The sequence below is a fragment of the Pseudophryne corroboree genome, chromosome 6, assembly GCF_028390025.1.
Source record: "Pseudophryne corroboree isolate aPseCor3 chromosome 6, aPseCor3.hap2, whole genome shotgun sequence".
Lineage (NCBI taxonomy): Eukaryota > Metazoa > Chordata > Amphibia > Anura > Myobatrachidae > Pseudophryne > Pseudophryne corroboree.
The window spans coordinates 474,523,060-474,550,599 of record NC_086449.1 but is presented as its reverse complement, the minus strand read 5'-3'; the positions used below and the strand labels follow the sequence as shown (position 1 = coordinate 474,550,599).

The 27,540-nt window shown below is 47.6% G+C and overlaps 1 protein-coding gene across 1 annotated transcript in view; it reads left to right on the top strand.

Annotated features, from left to right (window-relative positions):
• CAPZA2 (capping actin protein of muscle Z-line subunit alpha 2) overlaps nucleotides 1-27,540 on the top strand; it is a 113,497-nt gene that overhangs the window by 74,179 nt on the left and 11,778 nt on the right. Inside the window, exon 9 of the mRNA XM_063927233.1 lies at nucleotides 33-95. Coding sequence (XP_063783303.1) covers nucleotides 33-95 — 63 coding nt within the window. The remainder of the gene's footprint in view (nucleotides 1-32; nucleotides 96-27,540) is intronic.

Genomic DNA, 27,540 nt, shown 5'->3' with positions numbered 1-27,540 from the left:
TTCTTGTTTCTTAATGTATTTTTCTCATTCAGAATGAAATTCAAACTGCTAAGGAGTTCATTAAAATTGTAGAGGATGCTGAAAACGAGTACCAGGTATGCCTTTGCGGTGACTGTGAATGCTTGCCTAGCCAATTTTTGCAGCAACACATAGGGTAAATTCATTAAGTGGAGCTTTCCAAGGCTGACATATTCTGCAGTTTCTGCCAGTGGATGTAAAGGAGAAATAATAAATACAAAATACGCCTGGTTTTGTATATAATATCATTGCACCTTTAAATACAGGGTGTAAAACTGCTGAAGATGCAATGGCTTTGAAAACTCCATACACTTCCTTATTTGTGTACAGAGTTCCTGCCCATTTTAAGCTACAGTATAACATGTAATTTTTGGTGCACTGATACTGTGAAAGGGGAGGGGGGGGGGGGGGGGGATTTGTTCATGGTTATTTGGAGCCCACTTTGGAATTCAAAGAGTTACCCACTTTCTATTGCCTGATTTTACACTTGATGTCCGCTCTTTCAAGGAATGTGCCTCTTTGGTAGATATTGTTTTGTTATCACCAGACAACAACACCCTATACTGCAGAGAGTATTAAGAGGTCTAAAGATACGGGCTTCTAATTACCAGACCTCTCCCATCTCGGTTCAGTAACTCAGAGGTTGCCTCATTTGATGTGTCAAGTTGTCTTCTTTTCAAACTGGGGTGTCTGGTTGAGCTATCCTCTTATTACTACTCATTTTATGCATTTTATTTAAACTAGTAAAAAAATGGAATAAAAATCTATATTTATATATTCTCTAGTACTAGCTTTATATTGAAAAAGTATGTGTGCAATCATGTTTTTTGCTCTTTTGGAAAGATGGGTTTATGTCGAAACAAGAAGCACACAATTTATCTTCTACAGAATACAAATTAATTTTCTTGCAACTTGAGTAATTAACAAACCAACAAACAAACAAAAAACAAACACTTTTTTGGCCATTTTGGGTAGATTTCATTTGCCATGTCAGATGAATAAGAAATTAAATTCTGAAAGGAAAAAAATAGGTTCAGTTTGTGTAGGACCTATGGGCTTACTTCATGTTTGTATGATTCCCTAGGCTACGGGACTGGTAATGTTAGCAAGTGAAGCTGATTCCCTAGAATGAAAAGCGCCTCCCATCGTATTCATCTTAAGCTCAATCGCAATTGCTTACCCATTAGCGGACTACACTTAATTATGGAGAACATCGAAGCTAAGGGTTAATCTATGGCTACGTAACCTGACCACAGCAGTGGCGACTCAGATGCCATGTATTTGCACATACGATCACACAGCATTCACAAGATACACGCCCCAAAATGGCCATGACACACTTGCGTTTTCCCAACCACTCCCCTTAAGCACCCAGTTAACACCTCCAAACGGCCACTTTTGTCAATCACCCTGTGACAAAGTTCTCAGCGTGAGTAGAATTGTAGCTGCACCCTTGGACATGCGCATTGCGATCTCAGAACATGCGCAGCTTGCCGACAAATGCTCCGTTATGCAAACATCGCCCATTGTTCACAAATATGAATTAGGCCCTAAATTCTGAAATATGCTTCGCAGAGGAGGAAAAAAGCCTCAGCAGTGAATTGATAAAGGGCACTACCATTGTTTTTTTCAATTACAAAACATTTTCTTTGATATAATGATGTTTCAAATATGAAATTAAACTTCACTACATTTACAGGTTGAGTATCCCATATCCAAATATTCCGAAATACGGAATATTCTGAAAAACTGACTTTTTTGAGTGAGACTGAGATAGTGAAACCTTTGTTTTTTGATGGCTCAATGTACACAAACTTTGTTTAATACTCAAAGTTATTAAAAATACTGTATTAAATGACCTTCAGGCTGTGTGCATAAGGTGTATATGAAACATAAATTAATTGTGTGACTGTACACACACTTTGTTTAATGCACAAAGTTATAAAAAAATATTGGCTAAAATTACCTTCAGGCTGTGTGTATAAGGTATATATGTAACATAAAAGCATTCGGTGCTTAGACTTGGGTCCTATCACCATGATATCTCATTATGGTATGCAATTATTCCAAAATACGGAAAAATCCGATATCCAAAATTCCTCTGGTCCCAAGCATTTTGGATAAGGGATACTCAACGTATTAGTTACCAGAGTTGGAGGGAAAAATAAATGTTTTGTTTTGTTTTTAAACCATTTCTCTAACGTCCTAGTGGATGCTGGGGACTCCGTAAGGACCATGGGGAATAGACTAGCTCTGCAGGAGACTGGGCACTCTAAAGAAAGATTTAGTACTATCTGGTGTGCACTGGCTCCTCCCTCTATGCCCCTCCTCCAGACCTCAGTTAGAATCTGTGCCCGGCCAGAGCTGGGTGCTCCTAGTGGGCTCTCCTGAGCTTGCTAGAAAAGAAAGTATTTTGTCAGGTTTTTTATTTTCAGAGAGCTTCTGCTGGCAACAGACTCTCTGCTACGTGGGACTGAGGGGAGAGAAGCAAACCTACTCACTGCAGCTAAGTTGCGCTTCTTAGGCTACTGGACACCATTATCTCCAGAGGGATCGAACACAGGTACCTAACCTTGATCGTCCGTTCCCGGAGCCGCGCCGCCGTCCCCCTCGCAGAGCCAGAAGTACAGAAGCAGCAGAAGCAAGAAGACATCGAAATCGGCGGCAGAAGACTCCTGTCTTCACTTAAGGTAGCGCACAGCACTGCAGCTGTGCGCCATTGCTCCCGCAGCACACCACACACTCCGGTCACTGTAGGGCGCAAGGGGGGGGGGGGGGGGCGCCCTGGGCAGCAATTAAGATACCTTTTGGCAAAATTATACATATATACAGTCAGGCACTGTATATATGTACGAGCTCCCGCCATTATTTTTACACAGAAAAGGGACAGAAGCCCGCCGCTGAGGGGGCGGGGCCTTCTTCCTCAGCACTCACCAGCGCCATTTTCTCTCCACAGTTCCGCTGAGAGAAGCTCCCCAGGCTCTCCCCTGCAGTAGAAGAGGGTAAAAAGAGGGGGGGGGGGGCAATAAATTTGGTGCAAAAGCAATATATACAGCAGCTACTGGGTTAACATTAAGTTACTGTGTGATTCCTGGGTCATAGCGCTGGGGTGTGTGCTGGCATACTCTCTCTCTGTCTCTCCAAAGGGCCTGGTGGGGGAACTGTCTTCAAATAGAGCATCCCCTGTGTGTGTGGTGTGTCGGTACGTGCGTGTCGACGTGTGTGTCGACATGTCTGAGGTAAAAGGCTCCCCTAAGGAGGAGAGAGAGCGAATATGTGTGTGAGAGGGTGTCTCCGTCGACAACGCCGACACCTGTTTGGATATGTGCAAGTGCTAAGGTGAATTTATTGCACAAAAGATTAGGGAACAGACAGGAAATCTACCCATGTCTGTCCCTATGTCACAGAGACCTTCAGAGTCTCACAATGCTCACTATCCAAAATAACAAACACTGATATCGACACGGAGGGTGACTCCAGTGTCGACTACGATAATGCAAAGTTACAGCCAGAATGGCAGAAAAGTATTCAATATATGATTATTGTAGTAAAAGATGATTTGCATATCACTGATGACTCATCTGTCCCTGACACAAGGGTACACATGTTAAGGGGAAGAAAGCTGAGGTAAATTTCCCTCCTCTCATGAGGAAAAAGAGCGGGAATCTCCAGACAAGAGACTGCAGCTTCCCACAAAGTATTCTCAGGCAGTATCCTTTCCCCACTAGGGCCAGGATGTGATGGGAATCTTCCCCTAGGGTGTCACGTTTGCCCAGGAAGTAGCCCTAGCTATTCTCAGGGATCCTGCAGATAGCGTGCACATTCTGGTACACTACTCAGACCGGCGATTGTGTCGGCATGGGTTTATAGCGCGGTGGCAGCGTGGACAGGTACCTTATCAGCAGAGATTGAGACCCTAGTATACATATAGATATGTATAGGTATATATAGATAAAGATGCTGTCTTAAGAGATATGTATATATATAAGACATGCCCAAGGAGACATGTGTATACTGGGTCTTAGAGTAAAAGCTATGTCGATTTCTGCTTGACGTGTCCTGTAGAATATGCAATGGACAGATGATGCAGACTTAAGATTCTGATATTTTGCCTTATATTCCTGCACAGCCTAGGAAAGCACGGCATTATCGAATGCGGCCTTTCGAATAAAGAAACAAGAAAGTCCGAGGTGCGTCCTTTCTTGCCAGAGGCAGAGAAAAGAAGCTGCACAACACAGCTAGTTCCCAAGAGCAGAAGTCCTCCCCGGCCTCTGCAAAAATCCACCGCATGTCGCTGGAGCTCCACAGGCGGAGCTAGGCCCGGTGGGGGCACGCTTTCGTAAGTTCAGCCACAAGTGGGTTCACTCCCTATTAGATCCCTGGGCAATAGATGTTGTGTCTCCGGGATACAAGCTGGATTTGGAGAAGATGCCTCCTCACTGACGGCCCTGCCGGCTTCCCCCTGCGAGAGGGTAACCGGGTTAACTGCAATTCACAAGTTGTATTTTCAACAGGTGGTGGTCAAGGTTCCCTTCCTTCGACAAGGAGGGGGTTATTATTCCACCAGGTTGTAGTCCCGAAACCGTAAGGTTCGGTCAGACCCATATTGAATTTAAAATCCCTGAACATATACCTGGAAGGGTTCAAGTGCAAGATGAATCGCTAAGAGCGGTCATTGCAAGCCTAAAAAGGGGGAGATTTTATGGTGTCTCGGGGCAAAAGGGATGCATACCTTCGTGTCCCCATTTATCCACCTAATCAGGCGTACCTCAGAATTGCGGTACAGAATTGTTATTACCAATTTCTGACGTGGCCGGTTGGTCTCTCCACGGCCCTGAGAGTTTTCACCAAAGTGATGGCGGAAATGATGGTGCTCCTGCGGAAGCAAGGTGTCACTATTATCACGTTCTTGGTCGATCTCCTCATAAGAGTGAGATTGAGAGAGCAGTTGCGGGACAGCGTATCATTTTCTCTGGAAGTGTAACGGCAACACGGCTGGATTCTATGTATTCCAGTGTCGCAGTTGGTTCCTACAGCTTATCTGACTCTTCTAGGCATGATCCTAGACACAGACCAGAAAAGGGGTTTATCTCCCGATAGAGAGAGCTCAGGAGCTCGTGGCACTGGTCAGGAATCTATTGAAACCAAAACAGATGTCAGTGCATCACTGCACTCGAGTCCTGGGAAGGATGGTGGCATCGTACGAGGCCATTCCCTTCGGCAGGTTCCATGAGAGGACCTTCCAATGGGACTTACGGGACAAGTGGTCCGGATCACATCTTCAAATGTATCGGTTAATCACCCTATCCCCCAGGGCCAGGGTGTCTCTCCTGTGGTGGCTGCAGAGTGCTCACCTTCTCGAAGGTCGCAGGTTCGGCACTCAGGACTGGGTCCTGGTGACCACGGATGCAAGCCTCCGAGGGTGGGGGGCAGTCACACAAGGAAAACAATTTCCAAGGGCGAAGGTCAAGTCAGGAGACTTGCCTTCACATAAATATCCTGGAATTAAGGGCTATATGTATCGCCCTAAGTCAAGCGGAGACCCTGCTTCACGACCAACCGGTTCTGATTCAGTCAGACAATATCACTGCAGTGGCTCATGTAAACCACCATGGCGGCACAAGGAGCAGGGTGGCGATGGTAGAAGCCACCAGAATTCTTCGCTGGGCGGAGAATCATGTAAGCGCACTGTCAGCAGTGTTCATTCCGGGAGTAGACAACTGGGAAGCAGACTTCCTCAGCAGGCACGACCTCCACCCGGGAGAGTGGGGACTTCATCAAGAAGTCTTCGCGCAGATTGTAGGTCGGTGGGAACTGCCACAGGTGGACATGATGGCATCCCGCCTCAACAAAAAGCTACAGAGGTATTGCGCCAGGTCAAGAGACTCTCAGGCGATAGCTGTAGACGCACTGGTGACAACGTGGATGTTCCAGTCGGTTTATGTGTTTCCTCTTCTTCCTTTCTTACCCTAGGTGCTGAGAATCGTAAGAAAAAGAGGAGTGAGAACAATACTCATTGTTCCGGATTGGCCAAGAAGGACTTGGTACCCGGAACTGCAAGAAATGCTCACAGAGGACCCATGGCCTCTGCCTCTCAGACAGGACCTGTTGCAACAAGGGCCCTGTCTGTTCCAAGACTTACCGCGGCTGCGTTTGACGGCATGGCGGTTGAACGCCGGATCCTAGCGGAAAATGGCATTCCGGATGAAGTTATTCCTACGCTGATAAAGGCGAGGAAGGACGTGACAGCAAAGCATTATCACCGTATATGGCGAAAATATGTTGCTTGGTGTGAGGCCAGGAAGGCCCCTACAGAGGAATTCCAGCTGGGTCGATTCCTGCACTTGCTACAGTCAGGAGTGACTATGGGCCTAAAATTAGGCTCCACAAAGGTCCAGATTTCGGTCCTATCCATTTTCTTTCAAAAAGAACTGGCTTCACTGCTGGAGGTTCAGACGGTTGTTAAGGGAGTGCTGCATATTCAGCCCCCTTTTGTGCCACCAGTGGCACCTTGGGATCTTAACGTGGTGTTGAGTTTCCTGAAATCCCACTGGTTTCAGCCAATTAAAACCGTGGAGCTAAAGTATCTCACGTGGAAAGTGGTCATGCTGTTGGCCTTAGCTTCGGCTAAGCGTGTGTCAGAATTGGCGGCTTTGTCATGTAAAAGTCCCTATCTGGTTTTCCATATGGACAGGGCAGAATTACGGACTCGTCCGCAATTTCAGCCAAAGGTGGTGTCATCTTTTCATTTGAACCAACCTATTGTGGTGCCTGTGGCTACTCGTGACTTAGAGGATTCCAAGTTGCTTGACGTAGTCCGGGCTTTGAAGATTTATGTAACCAGAACGGCTGGAGTCAGGAAGACTGACTCGCTGTTTATCCTGTATGCATCCAACAAGCTGGGTGCTCTTGCTTCAAAGCAAACTATTGCTCGCTGGATCTGTAACACGATTCAGCAGGCTCATTCTGCGGCAAAATCAGTGAAAGCCCATTCCACGAGGAAGGTGGGCTCTTCTTGGGCGGCTGCCCGAGGGGTCTCGGCATTACAACTTTGCCGAGCGGCTACTTGGTCGGGATCAAACACGTTTGCAAAATTCTACAAGTTTGATACCCTGGCTGAGGAGGACCTTGAGTTTGCTCATTCGGTGCTGCAGAGTCATCCGCACTCTCCCGCCCGTTTGGGAGCTTTGGTATAATCCCCATGGTCCTTACGGAGTACCCAGCATCCACTAGGACGTCAGAGAAAATAAGATTTTACTCACCGGTAAATCTATTTCTCGTAGTCCGTAGTGGATGCTGGGAGCCCGTCCCAAGTGCGGAATTCTGCAATACATGTATATAGTTATTGCTTAACTATAGGGTTTTTTGTTCTGAGCCATCAGTTTAAGGAGGCTCAGTTGTTGTTCATACTGTTAACTGGGTATAGTTATCACGAGTTGTACGGTGTGATTGGTGTGGCTGGTATGAGGTTTACCCTGGATTCCAAATCATTTCCTTGTAATGTCAGCTCTTCCGGGCACAGTTTCCCTAACTGAGGTCTGGAGGAGGGGCATAGAGGGAGGAGCCAGTGCACACCAGATGTAGTACCTAATCTTTTCTTTAAAGAAGTGCCCAGTCTCCTGCGGAGCCCGTCTATTCCCCATGGTCCTTACGGAGTACCCAGCATCCACTACGGACTACGAGAAATAGATTTACCGGTGAGTAAAATCTTATTTCTCTATCGTCCTAAGTGGATGCTGGGGTTCCTGAAAGGACCATGGGGAATAGCGGCTCCGCAGGAGACAGGGCACAAAAAAGTAAAGCTTTACTAGGTCAGGTGGTGTGCACTGGCTCCTCCCCCTATGACCCTCCTCCAGACTCCAGTTAGATTTTGTGCCCGAACGAGAAGGGTGCAATCTAGGTGGCTCTCCTAAAGAGCTGCTTAGAGAAAGTTTAGTTTAGGTTTTTTTTCTTTACAGTGAGTCCTGCTGGCAACAGGATCACTGCAACGTGGGACTTAGGGGGAAAGTAGTAAACTCACCTGCATGCAGAGTGGATTTGCTGCTTGGCTACTGGACACCATTAGCTCCAGAGGGATCGAACACAGGCCCAGCCGTGGAGTCCGGTCCCGGAGCCGCGCCGCCGACCCCCTTGCAGATGCTGAAGCGTGAAGAGGTCCGGAAACCGGCGGCTGAAGACTCCTCAGTCTTCATAAGGTAGCGCACAGCACTGCAGCTGTGCGCCATTTTCCTCTCAGCACACTTCACTGGGCAGTCACTGAGGGTGCAGAGCGCTGGGGGGGGGCGCTCTGAGAGGCAAATATAAACCTTATACAAGGCTAAAAATACCTCACATATAGCCCATAGGGGCTATATGGAGATATTTAACCCCTGCCTGACTGGAAAAATAGCGGGAGAAGAACCCGCCGAAAAAGGGGCGGGGCCTATCTCCTCAGCACACGGCGCCATTTTCTGTCACAGCTCCGCTGGTCAGAACGGCTCCCAGGTCTCTCCCCTGCACTGCACTACAGAAACAGGGTAAAACAGAGAGGGGGGGCACATTAATGGCTATATATATATATATATATATTAAAGCAGCTATAAGGGAGCACTTAATATAAGGATATCCCTTGTATATATAGCGCTTTGTGGTGTGTGCTGGCAGACTCTCCCTCTGTCTCCCCAAAAGGGCTAGTGGGTCCTGTCTTCATTAGAGCATTCCCTGTGAGTTTGCGGTGTGTGTCGGTACGTGGTGTCGACATGTATGAGGACGATATTGGTGTGGAGGCGGAGCAATTGCCAAATATGCAGATGTCACCCCCCAGGGGGTCGACACCAGAATGGATGCCTTTATTTGTGGAATTACGTGATGGTTTATCTTCCCTTAAACAGTCAGTTGAGGACATGAGGCGGCCGGACAATCAATTAATGCCTGTCCAGGCGCCTCAAACACCGTCAGGGGCTGTAAAACGCCCTTTGCCTCAGTCGGTCGACACAGACCCAGACACGGGCACTGATTCCAGTGACGACGGTAGAAATTCAAACGTATTTTCCAGTAGGGCCACACGTTATATGATTTTGGCAATGAAGGAGACGTTACATTTAGCTGATACTACAGATACCGTAAAACAGGGTATTATGTATGGTGTGAAAAAACTACAAACAGTTTTTCCTGAATCAGAAGAATTAAATGACGTGTGTGATGAAGCGTGGGTTGCTCCTGATAAAAAGTTGATAATTTCAAAAAAGTTATTGGCATTATACCCTTTCCCGCCAGAGGTTAGGGCGCGCTGGGAAACACCCCCTAAGGTGGACAAGGCGCTCACACGCTTATCCAAACAAGTGGCGTTACCCTCTCCTGAGACGGCCGCACTTAAGGATCCATCAGATAGAAAGATGGAAGTTATTCAAAAGAATATATACACACATGCAGGTGTTATACTACGACCAGCTATAGCAACTGCCTGGATGTGCAGTGCTGGAGTAGTTTGGTCAGAATCCCTGATTGAAAATATTGATACCCTAGATAGGGACAATGTTTTACTGTCGTTAGAACAAATAAAGGATGCATTTATCTATATGCGTGATGCACAGAGGGATATTTGCACACTGGCATCTCGGATGAGTGCTATGTCCATTTCAGCCAGAAGAGCCTTATGGACACGACAGTGGACAGGCGATGCGGATTCAAAACGTCACATGGAGGTTTTGCCGTATAAAGGGGAGGAGTTATTTGGAGTTGGTCTATCAGACTTGGTGGCCACGGCTACTGCCGGGAAATCCACTTTTTTACCTCAAGTCACTCCCCAACAGAGAAAGGCACCGACCTTTCAACCGCAGCCTTTTCGCTCCTACAAAAATAAGAGAGCAAAGGGCTTGTCGTACCTGCCACGAGGCAGAGGAAGAGGGAAGAGACACCAACAGGCAGCTCCTTCCCAGGAACAGAAGCCCTCCCCGGCTCCTGCAAAAACCTCAGCATGACGCTGGGGCCTCTCAAGCGGACTCGGGGACAGTGGGGGGCCGTCTCAAAAATTACAGCGCGCAGTGGGCTCACTCGCAGGTAGACCCCTGGATCCTGCAGATAATATCTCAGGGGTACAGGTTGGAATTAGAGACGGATCCTCCTCATCGTTTCCTGAAGTCTGCCTTACCAACCGTCTCTTCCGAAAGGGAGAGGGTGTTGGAAGCCATTCACAAGCTGTACGCTCAGCAGGTGATAGTCAAAGTACCCCTATTACAACAAGGAAAGGGGTATTATTCCACTCTATTTGTGGTACCGAAGCCGGATGGCTCGGTAAGGCCTATTCTAAATCTGAAGTCCTTGAACCTCTACATAAAAAAGTTCAAGTTCAAGATGGAGTCACTCAGAGCAGTGATAGCGAACCTGGAAGAAGGGGACTTTATGGTATCCTTGGACATCAAGGATGCGTATCTACACGTTCCGATTTACCCCGCACACCAGGGGTACCTCAGGTTCATTGTTCAAAACTGTCACTATCAGTTTCAGACGCTGCCGTTCGGATTGTCCACGGCGCCTCGGGTCTTTACCAAGGTAATGGCCGAGATGATGATTCTTCTTCGAAGAAAAGGCGTATTAGTTATCCCATACTTGGACGATCTCCTAATAAGGGCAAGGTCCAGAGAACAGCTGGAGACAGCTTTAGCACTATCTCAAGAGGTGCTAAGACAACACGGGTGGATTCTGAATATTCCAAAATCCCATTTAATCCCGACAACTCGTCTGCTGTTCCTAGGAATGATTCTGGACACGGTTCAGAAAAAGGTTTTCCTTCCAGAGGAAAAAGCCAAGGAGTTATCCGATCTGGTCAGGAACCTCCTAAAACCAGGAAAAGTGTCAGTACATCAATGCACAAGAGTCCTGGGAAAAATGGTGGCTTCTTACGAAGCAATTCCATTCGGCAGATTCCATGCAAGAATATTCCAAAGGGATCTGTTGGACAAATGGTCAGGGTCGCATCTGCAGATGCACCTGCGAATAACCCTGTCACCAAAGACAAGGGTGTCACTTCTGTGGTGGTTGCAGAAGGCTCACCTATTAGAAGGCCGCAGATTCGGCATTCAGGATTGGATCCTGGTGACCACGGACGCCAGCCTGAGAGGCTGGGGAGCAGTCACACAAGGAAGAAACTTCCAGGGAGTATGGACGAGTCTGGAAAAGTCTCTTCACATAAACATTCTGGAACTAAGAGCAATCTACAATGCTCTAAGCCAGGCGGAACTTCTCCTGCAAGGAAAGCCGGTGTTGATTCAGTCGGACAACATCACGGCGGTCGCCCATGTAAACAGGCAGGGCGGCACAAGAACCAGGAGTGCAATGGCAGAAGCTGCCAAGATTCTTCGCTGGGCGGAGAATCACGTGATAGCACTGTCAGCAGTGTTCATCCCGGGCGTGGACAACTGGGAAGCAGACTTCCTCAGCAGACACGATCTTCATCCGGGAGAGTGGGGTCTACATCCAGAAGTCTTCAACATGTTAATAGACCGTTGGGAAAGACCAATTGTAGACATGATGGCGTCTCGCCTCAACAAGAAACTGGACAAATATTGCGCCAGGTCAAGAGATCCACAGGCAATAGCTGTGGACGCACTGGTAACTCCTTGGGTGTACCAGTCAGTGTATGTGTTTCCTCCTCTGCCGCTCATACCAAAGGTATTGAAGATCATACGGCAAAGAAGAGTAAGAACAATACTAGTGGTTCCGGATTGGCCGAGAAGGACTTGGTATCCGGAACTTCAAGAGATGCTCACGGACGAACCGTGGCCTCTACCTCTGAGAAGGGACCTGCTACAGCAGGGTCCCTGTCTTTTTCAAGACTTACCGCGGCTGCGTTTGACGGCATGGCGGTTGAACGCCAGATCCTAAAAGGGAAAGGCATTCCAGAAGAAGTCATTCCTACCTTGATTAAGGCACGGAAGGAAGTCACCGTGAAACATTATCACCGCATTTGGCGAAAATATGTAGCGTGGTGCGAGGATCGGAGGGTTCCGACGGAGGAATTCCAACTGGGTCGTTTCCTACATTTCCTGCAATCAGGATTATCTATGGGTCTCAAATTGGGATCCATTAAGGTTCAAATTTCGGCCCTGTCAATATTCTTCCAAAAAGAATTGGCCTCTGTCCCTGAGGTCCAGACTTTTGTCAAGGGAGTACTGCATATACAGCCTCCTGTGGTGCCTCCGGTGGCACAGTGGGATCTAAATGTAGTTTTAGATTTCCTCAAATCCCATTGGTTTGAACCATTGAAAGTGACTATGTTACTAGCCCTGGCCTCTGCCAGGAGAGTATCTGAATTGGCGGCTTTATCTTATAAAAGTCCTTATCTAATCTTCCATTCGGATAGGGCAGAACTGCGGACTCGTCCGCATTTTCTCCCTAAAGTGGTATCGGCATTTCATCTGAACCAACCTATTGTGGTGCCTGCGGCCACTAGCGACTTGGAGGACTCCAAGTTGTTGGACGTTGTCAGAGCCTTAAAAATATACATTGCAAGGACGGCTGGAGTCAGAAAATCTGACTCGCTGTTTATATTGTATGCACCCAACAAGTTGGGCGCACCTGCTTCTAAGCAGTCGATTGCTCGTTGGATTTGTAACACAATTCAACTTGCACATTCTGTGGCAGGCCTGCCACAGCCTAAAACTGTAAAAGCCCACTCCACAAGGAAGGTGGGCTCATCTTGGGCGGCTGCCCGAGGGGTCTCGGCATTACAACTCTGCCGAGCAGCTACGTGGTCGTGGGAGAACACGTTTGTAAAATTTTACAAATTTGATACCCTGGCAAAGGAGGACCTGGAGTTCTCTCATTCGGTGCTGCAGAGTCATCCGCACTCTCCCGCCCGTTTGGGAGCTTTGGTATAATCCCCATGGTCCTTTCAGGAACCCCAGCATCCACTTAGGACGATAGAGAAAATAAGAATTTACTTACCGATAATTCTATTTCTCGGAGTCCGTAGTGGATGCTGGGCGCCCATCCCAAGTGCGGATTATCTGCAATACTTGTACATAGTTATTGTTAACTAATTCGGGTTATTGTTAAGGAGCCATCTTTAAGAGGCCCTTTCTGTTGTCATACTGTTAACTGGGTTTAGATCACAAGTTGTACGGTGTGATTGGTGTGGCTGGTATGAGTCTTACCCGGGATTCAAAATGCCTCCCTTATTGTGTATGCTCGTCCGGGCACAGTACCTAACTGGAGTCTGGAGGAGGGTCATAGGGGGAGGAGCCAGTGCACACCACCTGACCTAGTAAAGCTTTACTTTTTTGTGCCCTGTCTCCTGCGGAGCCGCTATTCCCCATGGTCCTTTCAGGAACCCCAGCATCCACTACGGACTCCGAGAAATAGAATTATCGGTAAGTAAATTCTTATTTTTTTTTTATGCATTAATGTTTTAATGGAAAAAAATTGAATCTTGCTTATTATATTAATACTCATTGCTATGTATAAGATATCTTGATTAACAATATTTCTCTATCGTCCTAGTGGATGCTGGGGTTCCTGAAAGGACCATGGGGAATAGCGGCTCCGCAGGAGACAGGGCACAAAAAGTAAAGCTTTTCCAGATCAGGTGGTGTGCACTGGCTCCTCCCCCCATGACCCTCCTCCAGACTCCAGTTAGATTTTTGTGCCCGGCCGAGAAGGGTGCAATCTAGGTGGCTCTCCTAAAGAGCTGCTTAGAGAAAGTTTAGCTTAGGTTTTTTATTTTACAGTGAGTCCTGCTGGCAACAGGATCACTGCAACGAGGGACTGAGGGGAGAAGAAGTGAACTCACCTGCGTGCAGGATGGATTGGCTTCTTGGCTACTGGACATTAGCTCCAGAGGGACGATCACAGGTACAGCCTGGATGGTCACCGGAGCCGCGCCGCCGGCCCCCTTGCAGATGCTGAAGTTAGAAGAGGTCCAGAATCGGCGGCTGAAGACTCTGACAGTCTTCTAAAGGTAGCGCACAGCACTGCAGCTGTGCGCCATTTTCCTCTCGGCACACTTCACACGCTGTCACTGAGGGTGCAGGGCGCTGGGGGGGGGCGCCCTGGGAGGCAAATGTAAACCTATATACTGGCTAAAAATACCTCACATATAGCCCCCAGAGGCTATATGGAGATATTTAACCCCTGCCAAACTTCACTAAAGAGCGGGAGACGAGCCCGCCGTAAAAGGGGCGGGGCCTATCTCCTCAGCACACAGCGCCATTTTTTCTCTCACAGAAAGGCTGGAGAGAAGGCTCCCAGGCTCTCCCCTGCACTGCACTACAGAAACAGGGTTTAAACAGAGAGGGGGGGCACAAATTGGCGATATAAATATATATATAAAGATGCTATTAGGGAGAAACACTTATATAAGGTTGTCCCTATGTAATTATAGCGTTTTTTGGTGTGTGCTGGCAAACTCTCCCTCTGTCTCTCCAAAGGGCTAGTGGGGTCCTGTCCTCTGTCAGAGCATTCCAGGTGTGTGTGCTGTGTGTCGGTACGTGTGTGTCGACATGTATGAGGACGATGCTGGAGGAGGCGGAGAAATTGCCTGTAATGGTGATGTCACTCTCTAGGGAGTCGACACCGGAATGGATGGCTTATTTAGGGAATTACGTGAGAATGTCAACACGCTGCAAGGTCGGTTGACGACATGAGACGACCGACAAACAATTAGTAACGGTCCAGGCGTCTCAGAAACACCGTCAGGGTTTTTTTATAAAAAACGCCCATTTACCTCAGTCGGTCGACACAGACACAGACACGGACACTGAATCCAGTGTCGACGGTGAATAAACAAACGTATTCCTCATTAGGGCCACACGTTAAGGGCAATGAAGGAGCTGTTACATATTTCTGATACTACAAGTACCACAGAAAAGGGTATTATGTGGAAGTGAAAAAACTACCTGTAGTTTTTCCTGAATCAGATAAAATAAAATGAAGTGTGTGATGATGCGTGGGTTTACCCCGATAGCAAATATTGGCGTTATACCTTTTCCCGCCAGAAGTTAGGGCGCGTTGGGAAGCACCCATTAGGGTGGATAAGGCGCTCACACACTTATCAAGTGGCGTTACCGTCTCCAAATACGGCCGCCCTCAAGGAGCCAGCTGATAGGCAGCTGGAAAAATATCCTAAAAAGTATAGACACACAGACGGTGGTTATACTGCGACCAGCGATCGCCATCAGCCTGGAGATGCAGTGCTGGGTTGGCTTGGTCGAATTCCCTGACTAAAAATATTTTATTGATATAGAGCATTTAATAGGATGCATTCTATATATATGTATGCGAGATGCACAGAGGGATATTTGCACTCTGGCATCAAGATAAGTGCGTTGTCCATATCTCCCAGAAGATGTCATGGACACGACAGTGGTCAGGTGATACAGATCCCATACGGCACATGGAAGTATTGCCGTATAAAGGGAAGGAGTTATTTGGGGTCGGTCCGTCGGACCTGGGGGCCACGGCCACAGCTGGGAAATCCAACCTTTTTACCCCAAGTTACATCTCAGCAGAAAAAGACACTGTCTTTTCAGCCTCAATCCTTCCGTTCCCATGTGGGCAAGCGGGCAAAAGGCCAGTCATATCTGCCCAGACATAGAGGAAAGGGAAGTAGACTGCAGCAGGCAGCCCCTTCCCAGGAAAAGAAGCCCTCCACCAGTGGGGGGGTAGTCTCAAGAGTCTCAGCGCGCAGTGGGATCACTCGCAAGTTGACCCCTAGATCATACAAGTATTATCCCAGGGGTACAGATTGGAGAGTCGAGACATTTTTTCCTCGCAGGTTCCTGAAGCCTGCTTTACCAACGGCTCCCTCCGACAAGGAGGCAGTATTGGGAAAAAATTCACAAGCTGTATTTCCAGCAGGTGATAATCAAAGTACCCCTCCTACAACAAGGAAAAGGGTATTAGTCCTCCACACTATATTGTGGTACTGAAGCCAGACGGCTTGGTGAGACATAGTCTAAATCTGAAATCTTTGAACACTTACATAAAAAGGTTCAAATCAAGATGGAGTCACTCAGAGCAGTGATAGAGAACCGGAAAAAAGGGGACTATATGGTGTCCCTGGACATCAAGGATTACCTCCATGTCCAAATTTGCCCTTCTCAACAAGGGTACCTCTGGTTCGTGATACAGAACTGTCAATATCAGTTTCAGACGCTGCCGTTGAATTATCCACGGCACCCCGGGCCTTTACCAAGGTAATGGCCGAAAAGATGATTCTTAAAAGAAGAAAGGCATCTAAATTATCCCTTACTTGGACGATATCCTGAAAGGGACAAGTTTCCAGAGAACAGTTGGAGGTCGGAAAAGAACTATCTAAAGTAGTTCTACGACAGCACGAGTGGATTCTAAATATTCCAAAAATCGCAGCTGTTTTCCGATGATACGTCTGCTGTTCCTAGGAATGATTCTGGGCATAGTCCAGAAAGAGGTATTTCTCCTGGAGGGGAAAGCCAGGGAGTTATCCGACCTAGTCAGAAACCTCCTAAATCCAGGCCAAGTATCAGTGCATCAATGCACAGGAGTCCTGGGAAAAATGGTGGCTTCTTACGAAGCGATTCCATTCGGCAGATCTCACGCAAAAACTTTTCAGGGGGATTTGCTGGACGAATGGTCCGGATCGCATTTTCAGATGCATCAGCGGATAACCCTGTCTCCAAGGACAAGGGTGTCTCTTCTGTGGGGGCTGCAGAGTGCTCATCTTCTAGAGGGCAGCACATTCAGCATTCAGGACTGTGTTCTGGTGACCACGGATGCCAGCCTGAGAGGCTGGGGAACAGTCACACAAGGAAGAAATTTCCAAGGAAGTGTGGTCAAGTCTGGAGATTTCTCTCCACATGAATATACTGGAGCTAAGGGCAATTTACGATGCTCTGAGCCTAGGAAGACCTCTGCTTCAAAGTCAACCGGTGCTGATCCAGTAGGACATCATCATGGCAGTCGCCCACGTAAACAGACGGGGCGGCACAAGAAGCAGGAGGGCAATGACAGCAAGGATTCTTCGCTGGGCGAAAGATCATGTGATAACACTGTCAGCAGTGTTCATTCCGGGAGTGGACAACTAGGAAGATTTCCTCAGCATAAATGAATTCCACCCGGAAAAGTGGGAACTTCATCTGGAAGTTTCCACATGTTTGTAAACCGTTGGGAAAGACCAAAGGTGGTTATGATGGCGTCCCACATGAAGCGCCAGGTCTAGAGACCCTCAGGCAATAGCTGGGACGCTCTGGTAACACCGTGGGTGTACCAGTCGGTGTATGTGTTCCCTCCTCGGCCTTTCATACCCAGTGTATGGAGAATGATAGGAAGGAGAGGAGTAAGAACTATACTCGGGGTTCCGGTTTGGGCCAAGAAGAACTTGGTACCCGGAACTTCAAGAGATACTAGAAAGGATCTTGATTCAGCAAGAATCATGTCTGTTCCATGACTTACCGCAGCTGCGTTGACGCCAGGGCGGGTGAACGCCGGATCCTAAGGGAAAAAGGCATTCCGGAAGAGGTCATCCCTACCCTGGTCAGAGCCAGGAAGGAGGTGACCGCACAACATTATCACCGCTTAGGTGAAAATATGTTCCATGGTGTGAGGCCAGGAAGGCTCCACGGAAGAATTTCAACTAGGTTAATTCCTACATTTCCTGCAAGCAGGAGTGTATATGGGTCTCAAATTGGGGTCCATTAAGGTTCAAATTTCGACCGGTCGATTTTCTTCCAGAAAGAAATTGGCTTCAGTTCCTGAAGTCCAGAAGTTGTTAAGGGAGTACTGCATATACAACCCCTTTTTGATGTCTCCAGTGGCACTGGGCGATCTCAACGTAGTTTGGGATTCCTAAAATCACATTGTTTTAAACAACTCAAATCTGTGGATTTGATATATCTCACATGGAAAGTGACCATGCTGTTGGTCCTGGCCTCGGTCAGGCGAGTGTCAGAATTGGCGGCTTTATCTCACAAAGCCATATCTGATTGTCCATTCGGACAGAGCAAAGCTGTGGACTCGTCCCCAGTTTCTCCCTAAGGTGGTGTCAGCGTTTCACCTGAACCAGCTTATTGTGGTGCCTGCGGCTACTAGGGACTTGGAGGACTCCAAGTTGCTGGATGTTGTCAGGACCCTGAAAATATAGTTTCCAGGTCGGCTGGAGTCAGGAAATCTGACTTGCTGTTTATCCTGTATGCACCCAACAAGCTGGGTGCTCCTGCTTCTAAGCAGACTATTGCTCGTTGGATTTGTAGTACAATTCAGCTTGCACATTCTGTGGCAGGCTTGTCACAGCAAAAAAAAAAAAAAAAAAAATATGTAAATGCCCATTCCACAAGGAAGGTGGGCTCATCTTGGGCGGCTGCCCGAGGGGTCTCGGCATTACAACTCTGCCGAGCAGCTACGTGGTCGGGGGAGAACACGTTTGTAAAATTTTACAAATTTGATACCCTGGCAAAAGAGGACCTGGAGTTCTCTCATTCGGTGCTGCAGAGTCATCCGCACTCTCCCGCCCGTTTGGGAGCTTTGGTATAATCCCCATGGTCCTTTCAGGAACCCCAGCATCCACTAGGACGATAGAGAAAATAAGAATTTACTTACCGATAATTCTATTTCTCGGAGTCCGTAGTGGATGCTGGGCGCCCATCCCAAGTGCGGATTATTCTGCAATACTTGTACATAGTTATTGTTACAAAAATCGGGTTATTGTTGTAGGAAGCCGTCTTTCAGAGGCTCCCTTTGTTATCATACTGTTAACTGGGTTTAGATCACAAGTTGTACGGTGTGATTGGTGTGGCTGGTATGAGTCTTACACGGGATTCAAAATCCTCCCTTATTGTGTACGCTCGTCCGGGCACAGTACCTAACTGGAGTCTGGAGGAGGGTCATGGGGGGAGGAGCCAGTGCACACCACCTGATCTGGAAAAGCTTTACTTTTTGTGCCCTGTCTCCTGCGGAGCCGCTATTCCCCATGGTCCTTTCAGGAACCCCAGCATCCACTACGGACTCCGAGAAATAGAATTATCGGTAAGTAAATTCTTATTTTTAATGTTTTCCAACATTAGCAATCAAAAGTTATAAGGCTTTGATATGATTTATTTTACATCTTACTATAAAACCAGTGTTTTACTGATTATTATTCCTATTACATCTGAATATAAGTAGATAGACAAAACATATTAAAACATACAAAGTACACTCAGAGACATTCCAACAGGACTGAAGGTTTTGAATTGAAATTAACATGAAGATTACACCATGTTGGAGTGTGCCTGATGGTGTCTTTATTTTTGAATAAAGATTGAGAATATTAATTGTAGCATTCTCCTGTCCTATACAATTGTAAGGGAAGAATTTGTGGAGTCGTAGTGGATGCTAGGCAGCTTTAGTACCTCTCTGATCTGGTTCATCCTCCCACCCTCCCTATGAAGTATATTCAATACCTGTCGGATCCTTTCCAACGGAAAGGATCCGACAGGTCAGTATTCAGTGAGCGGCCAAATCCAATGTCTGATTTGCCCGCTCCCGACAGCTGCTCCTCACCCATCCACGCTCCATCCCTGCTGCTTGGCTCACACGGTGTCCCCGCTGCTAGGCTCACACGGCGTCCCCGCTCATCTCCTCACCCGTGTCACCGCTGCTGCACTCACATGGTCCCTCCTACCTTTTCCCGCTACCCCGTCTCATCTCCCCGGTTCCAACAAAGTAAACCCGACTTTAAAAAAAAGTCAAATTGACATTGTTGGAACCAGGGCAAAAACGTGTCTGATTTGGCCGCGGAACACATGGATCCGCAGCTAATCTGACAATCCATGTGCTTTCCGACAAGTTTTGAATTCCCAACTTGTCGGTGAAAAAACAGCCCCTATTGAATAGGATGGAACACCTTCCGACCTAAACCTGTCGGAAACTGCCGTCTTTCCGACAAGACAGTAGCTTCCGACACTTATTGAATATACCCCTATATCTCTGTTGTTTATGTGAATGTATTGCATTGGTTCAGCTCACTCAAATGAAGACCACAAGCAACAAGAATGTGGAATAATAGCCGGGGGATTCTCTTAATAGGTTTTTTTTGTTTGTTTGTTTGTTTGTTTTTTAAGAAGTCATGGTACCGTGCTTGTAGACAAAGCATAATTTAAAAAAAAAAAGTGTTTTTGGTTTTAAAACCCATTTGGTTTAAACTAGCCAACCCTGTCAGTTACACATGTGAACAACATTTTGGTAAGAAAAGTGACAGTCTGTTTTATATAAGAATAACCTTCCACGCCAGAGTTTATCAAATGCGGTCATCAAGGCACTCCAACGATCCACATTTTAGGTATATATATGGCTCAGCACAGATGGTTTAATCAAATTGACTGAGGTGCTAAGTCATGGATAAACTTAAACCCTGGACCGTTGGGGTGCCTTGAGGACTGCATTTGAGAATATCTGCTCTACGCCCTAGCTGTGGTGTAAGAAGCATACAGATTTCATTATGTATTAAAACTAATAGCATCTTGGATGCCTCTCATTTTGTATAGTTTTGTGTCATCTGTAAACTGAGCTAATTAAGATAAGACAGTGTGATTTTCAGATTACAAGTGATATATAATTACTGTTTGGACACAGCCTTTCAGATGCATTTCAGTAAGGTGGTCTTTTAAATAGGTTTCTGGCACTTGAATATACAGTAGATAGGATCTGTGTAGATCAACTTTAGTTGCTGCTAAGCTCTCTGTTGCTCAAAACTTGACTCTGCACATAAAATAAACAGAAAAGGAACATCAGTAGTACAATTCCTGTTTTAGACAATTTTACCTAGGACAGACACATCCAGTTTCAATAAATAATTTCCTGCAGCGGGGTGCACTGGTATTCCACAGGGAATAACATTGGGGTGTAGAGTTGGATCTTGATCCGAGGCACCAACAGACTAAAGCTTTGACTGTTCCCAGGATGCACTGCATCGCCAACTCAGTTTGTAAGTTGGTGCCTGCAGTGCAGGTCACTAACAGGTGGAGCTTTTTTAGAAGACTTCAAGGGCCGCAGCACTTTCTATGTCTTTATGACCTGCTGTGCTGCGGCCCCATCACCTCCCTCGGCGGCGCTGCATACTCCCGCGGCCTGGTTTCCGGGTACTTGCAGCGGAGACGCACCGGTTTTTCAGGCACACCACCGCTGTCATTCTCCAGGATCGCGTGGCTGCACTAAAGGGGGGAGGGTAAGGTAAATCGCAATCCGGTCGCGGGCTTAGGAGACGGACCGCGCCATTGACGTAGACACTGTGTCGCACAGGGACCCCACTAGATCCACCAGGTTGGATTTATTAAAATCCGTTTGCAAAAGGCTCCACAGTACCCGGTGGTGAAGTCCAGCAGAGGGGACAAGGCGCTGACCTGTAGCCCCTCCCCCAGCTCCGGGCGCCATCTACTGCTGGTGTTCCCGCCCTGGAGCTGCATCTCTCGCTCTCCCTTACTCCCCAAAGAGATTTTGGTGCCATTACATAGCTGGGCTGATCTCCGGGACTGCTGGGCACTGTCTCCTCTGTAAATCCGCCTGTATCATCAGCGCTGTGCATTTACAGACACAAGTATTCTACATGTCATTTTAGACAGTATTAGTTAAGTGTACTGTGTCTGAATATTTAGTACATGTATTCTGTGATATTCATCCAGTGTTTACTGTGAATTGTTGTATCTGTATACATACATACCTATATGTAATTACTAATCCAGTGCAGTTTTATTGTTTATATATGATAATTCCTGCATTGTACCTGTGACTGAGTGTGCCTGTAGCTGCTGTGTGGATTCCACTCTTGTGTATCACACATTTGCTATCACTATATTCTGTACCCTGGAGAACTAGGTGCGTCAGGGTCTCATAGAATATATAGTGCTACAGAGGCTATACTGTTTGTATTTCTCACTGTGTTTTTCAGTCACCCCACACCACTTAAATCCTCTGTGTGTGCTCTGTATTTACTATCACAAAACACGGGATTATTTGCTGGTTTTTGTGTTTTTCTTGCTATATTGTACTATTACATCCTAAGGCTACATCCCATATGATGTCTGCTACACAGGGCGGGACATCCGCGGACGCTCCTGCATCATGCAGTGCTGTTGTCACGGATTCCCCAGTGGGGGAAGTGTTAGCTGCTGGTTCATGCTCTGGGGGTCATACATCTCCCAGTCCAGTCCGTCTGTGGCACCTGTGGTCAATCAGGACCCACCTTGGGCAGCTTTTTCAAATATGCTGACTACATTATGTAATGCGTCTCACGCCCCCTGTGGGGCCTCCTGTGCCATTAGTCACATAATTGTCCCTGTAGTTAATCCGCCATGGGCGGATACTTTGTCTACCCAGTTACAGCAATTAAATCAGACTTTGGTTAGACAAAAGTCCACCCCACGTCCCTCTGGGGCCAAGGGATCATCTAAGCGGGCCATTTCTTCCTCACAATCCACTAATATTTAGGATAATTCTTCCGATGAAGATGGGGAATATACTGATCCGTCAGACACTGATACAGTTGCTTCTGATGGGGAATCTGCAACCCAGGTTGATGTTCCTGACCTTGTGAAGGCTATGAAGCTGATTCTCCAAATTCATGATGACATTGAGCCTTCTGTTACATCTAAGAAACCTGATAAGTTTAAACATCAGAAGGTTGCTAAAGTAGATTTATCACATTCTGACCTTTTAATTGACATATGTCAGGAAACCTGGTCATCTCCAGGAAAGAAGTTTTCCCTGTCTAAAAAGAAGCTAGCTTGTTATCCTATCCCTGTGGAGTTGAGTAACAAGTGAGAAACTCCACCGCCGGTGGACTCTCATGTCGCCCATCTTGTCATCTACTCTGCCTGTCACCTCACTAAAGGAACCAACAGATAAGCATGTGGAGGGATTCCTGAAGTCTATTTACACTCTTACCGGTGCTGTACATAGACCCACTATGGCTGCCTCTTGGGCGGCAAAAGGAATTGAAGCATGGGTTCAGGCAATTGAGGATGAGCTACCCCAGGATTTTTGTGACACTGCCAGACAATATCTGTCGTATATTACCACAGCCTCTCACTATATTCAGGAGGCGGCCTCTGATGCAGGGGTCATGGCGCCCAAGGGATCTACTACGTCCATCCTGGCTCGCCGCATTCTATGGTTGAGGTCCTGGAAAGTGGACCGGGACTCTAAAAAGACCTTGGAGGTACTCCCTTTCAAGGGAGACATCCTGTTTGGGGAGGATCTGAATAAGATTGTGACTGACTTGGCGACGGCCAAGACTGCGTTTCTCCCAAGTACTAATCCTTCTGCTCAGAAGGCTAAGAGTACCACTTTTCGTTCCTTTCAACCTCCAAGTAACGCAAAAAGTCAGGCGTACCCGAGGCGGGTTCATACTTCCAAAACCAATAAGCCCAAATCTAAACAATCTTGGGCCGCCCGTCAGCCTGCTTCCAAAGCAGACAAGCTTGCTGCATGATGGGGCGGGCCTCCCCGTGGGGACCCCAGGGTGCTGGAAGTTGTCTCCCGGGTACGCATTCTCTTTCAAGAGACGTCCCCCCTCACCAGTTCTGTTCAACGGTTATCCCCTCTACAATCCCTCCTGGAAACAGAAGTGGTAGTGCCAGTACATCTGTCCCAGAGAGACAGGGGATACTATTCGACTCTGTTTCTAGTTCTGAAACCGAATGGGTCTTTCCGGCCTTTCCTCAGCCTCAATTCATTGAACAAGTTTGTAAGAGTGTCCAAATTCCGTATGGAAACTCTGTGCTCTATTGTGCTGGCCATGGAACCCGAGAACTATATTGTATCCCTGGACAATACAGGATGCTTACCTGCACATACCTGTTGCCATTTTGCATCAGCAGTATCTGCGGTTTGCTATTGTCAACCTTCATTTTCAGTTCCAGGCTCTGCCATTTTGACTGGCCAAGGCACCTCTGATTTTCACCAAGGTCATGGCCGTGATGACGGCTTTCCTCCGTCAGGGAATCGGGATCCGGCCGTATCTGGACGACTTAATAATTCTGGCGAACTCCCAGGATGTCCTCCTCAGTCAACTGGAGATGTCGGTCCAAAGACTGTTTCGGTCTCCGGAGAAGGTCCTGAAAACTTCAGGAAAAGATCAGATGCTTCCTCTCTCGCCAGAGAGTGTTGATACACTTGGCGATGCAAGTACTAGGCCTCGTGGTGTCTGCTTTCAACATGGTAGAGTACGCTCAATTTTATTCCCGACCTCTGCAGAGGTTAATCCTTTCCAAGTGGGACGGCCTGACTCATCGGATCAGGTCTCAAATGATCTCCTTGACTCTGGAGGTTTATCTGTCACTGAGCTGGTGGCTACAGGACCAACAGTTGAGCAGGGGCCGTCCTTTCCAGATCTCCAACTGGGTCCTCCTGACAATGGACGCCAATCTGCAAGGTTGGGGCGCGGTGTTGGAGCAACACTCTCTCCAGGGTCGGTGGATCAGGGAGGAATCTCCTCCCGATAAACATTCTGGAATTGTGGCATACATAAATCACTCAAAGCCGCATGGCAATGATGGATGTGTCAAAAGTCCTCCAATGGGCAGAACGCTATCTGCCAGCCATATCGGCAGTGTTCATTCCGGGAGTCCTCAACTGGGAAGCGGACTTCCTCAGTCATCAGGACGTGCACGCCGGAGAGTGGAGTCTTCCTACCGAAATCTTTCAATTTCTAGTGGACAAGTGGGGCCTACCAGATGTAGACCTAATTGCATCTCGACACAATCACAACGTTTCAGTCGTCGGAGCAATCACAAGGGATCCTCAAGCAGCGTTCGTGGATGCACTGGCAATTCCATGGAACTTTCGGCTGCCATACGTGTTCCCTCCAGTGTCACTCCTGCACAGGGTAATACAGAAGTTCAAGCAAGAAGTAAGAATACTACTAGTCACTCCAGCGTGGCCCAGACGGCATTGGTTCTCAGACCTGCAGGGTCTCTCGATTGAATGTCCTCTTCTACTTCCTCAACACCCAGACCTCCTCGTTCAGGGCCCTTGTGTCTACCCGGACTTGGCCAGACTGGCTTTGACGGCGTGGCTCTTGTAGCATCACTCCTGAGAGCAAAAGGATTTTCTGAGGCGTTCATTCAAACTATGTTGAAAGCCCGTAAACCAGCTTTGGCTCGGATTTATTACAGGGTCTGGAATTCTTACTTCACCTGGTGTGCTGCTAAGAATGATGATGCATATACTTTCAAAACTTCCAGACTGTTGGCTTTTCTACAGCAAAGCCTAGACTTGGTCCTTTGTCTGGCCTCCCTCCAGGTTCATATATCTGCCTTGTTCGTGTGGTTTCAGAGAGAAATTGTATCTCTTCCTGACATTCACACTTTCACTCAGGGTGTTCTACGGATTCAGGCTCCCTATGTCCCTCCTGTGGCTCCATGGGATCTGTCTGTAGTCTTGAATTCCCTGCAAGAGTCTCCTTTTGAACCTCTTCAGTCTGTGGACCTTAAATGTCTTACGCTTAAGGTCGTATTTCTGTTGGCAATTGCCTCTGCTAGGAGGGTGTCGGACTTAGGCGCTTTGTCCTGTCGTCCACCCTTTCTGATTTTTTACCGTGACCAGGCTGTTCTTTGAACTCACCCTGGTTATTTGCCTAAGGTGCTATCTTTTCACCTTAACCAGGAGATTTTGGTTCCGGCCTTCACCTCTTCTGGTCTATCTTCCAAAGAAAAATCTTTGGAAGTCGTACAGACTCTCCGTGTTTGTGTGAAGAGGACTGCCTCCGTCAGGAGGTCAGATTCCCTTTTCTCTTACGTCCTAGAGGATGCTAGGGAATCCGTAAGGACCATGGGGTATAGACGGGCTCCGCAGGAGAGAGGGCACCTAAAAAGAACTTTGACTATGGGTGTGCACTGGCTCCTCCCTCTATGCCCCGCCTCCAGACCTCAGTTAGATTCTGTGCCCAGAGGAGAAAGGGTACACTGCAGAGAGCTCTCCAGAGTTTTCTGTTTTAAAAGAATTTTGTTAGGTTTTTTTATTTTCAGGGAGTCCTGTTGGCAACAGGCTCCCTGCATCGTGGGACTGAGGAGAGAGAAGCAGGGCTGGCTTTACGGTTGGGCTCTGTTTCTAGGCTACTGGACACCATTAGCTCCAGAGGGTGTCAGAACACAGGTCTCACCTGGGGTTCGTCCCGGAGCCGCGCCGCCGTCGTCCTCACAGATGCCGAAGATAGAAGCCGGGTGAGTATGAGAAGGCAGAAGACATCAGGCGGCAGAAGACATCAGATCTTCATGAGGTAAGGCGCGCAGCGGTAAGCTGCGTGCCATTGCTCCCACTATACACACACAGAGCAGCACTGAAGGGTGCAGGGCGCTGGGGCGGGCGCCCTGGGCAGCAATATTCCTCACTTCTGGGCATGTTAAGATGGATTAGGCTGCGGAGGCAGTAAAACCAAGAATCCCCCGCCATTTTAATAAAAAAAGCACTGGGACCGAAGCCCGCCGTCGGGTGGGCGGGGCTTGATCCTCAGCACTAACCAGCGCCATTTTCTCCACAGAGGCTGCATGTTGAACGCTGGCTCCCTGGTCTCTCCCCTGCTGAACTTCACAGGCTGGAAAAAAGAGGAGGGGGGCACATTGGCGACACAGTGAGTGGGAATTGGAATATTATTATATAAAAAAGCGCTATCTGGTCATATTTTTCCACAGTGTTATTAAGCGCTGGGTGTGTGCTGGCATACTCTTTCTCTGTCTCTCCTAAGGGCCTGGTTGGGGTTTTGTCCCCTTGCAGGTTAATCCCTGTGTGTGTGGGGTGTCGGTACGTGGTGTCGACATGTCTTAAGCGGAAGGCTTCTCCATGGAGCAGGTGGAGCAAATGAGTGGTGTGTCCCCGTCGGTTGTGCCGACTCCAGAATGGATGGACATGTGGCATATGTTGAATGCAAGTGTGGCATCTTTACATAAAAGGCTTGATAAGGCTGAATTAGGGGTGACATCAGGGGGTCAATCCTCGGATTGGACGGACTCACAGGGCCCGTCGGGGTCTCAAAAGCGTCCCTTAACACAAGACACTACTACCGACACGGATTCTGATTCCAGTGTCGACTATGATGAAGTAAAATTGCACCCTAGGGTGACTAAAACCATTCAGTGTATGATTGTGGCAATAAGGGATGTGTTGCATATTGAGGATGAACCCTCGGTCCCCGACACAAGGGTTCACATGTTTAAGGAAAAGAAACAGATTATTAATTTTCCCACATCTCATGAATTAAATGATTTCTTTGGAAAAGCTTGGGAGACTCCGGAAAAGAGACTGCAGATTCCCAAAAGAATTTATATGGCATACCCCTTCCCTAAGCAGGACAGGGAGATTTGGGAATCACCCCCCACTGTGGACAAGGCCCTGACGCGCTTGTCCAAGAAAGTGGCGCTACCGTCTCCTGACACAGCGGCCCTTAAGGACCCTGCAGATCGCAGGCAAGAAACTACCTTAAAATGTATTTATTCTCATACGGGTGCTGTGCTAAGACCGACAATTGCGTCGGCATGGGTGTGTAGCTCAATTGCAGCTTGGACAGATGAGCTGACAGATCAATGTGATAATATGGATAAG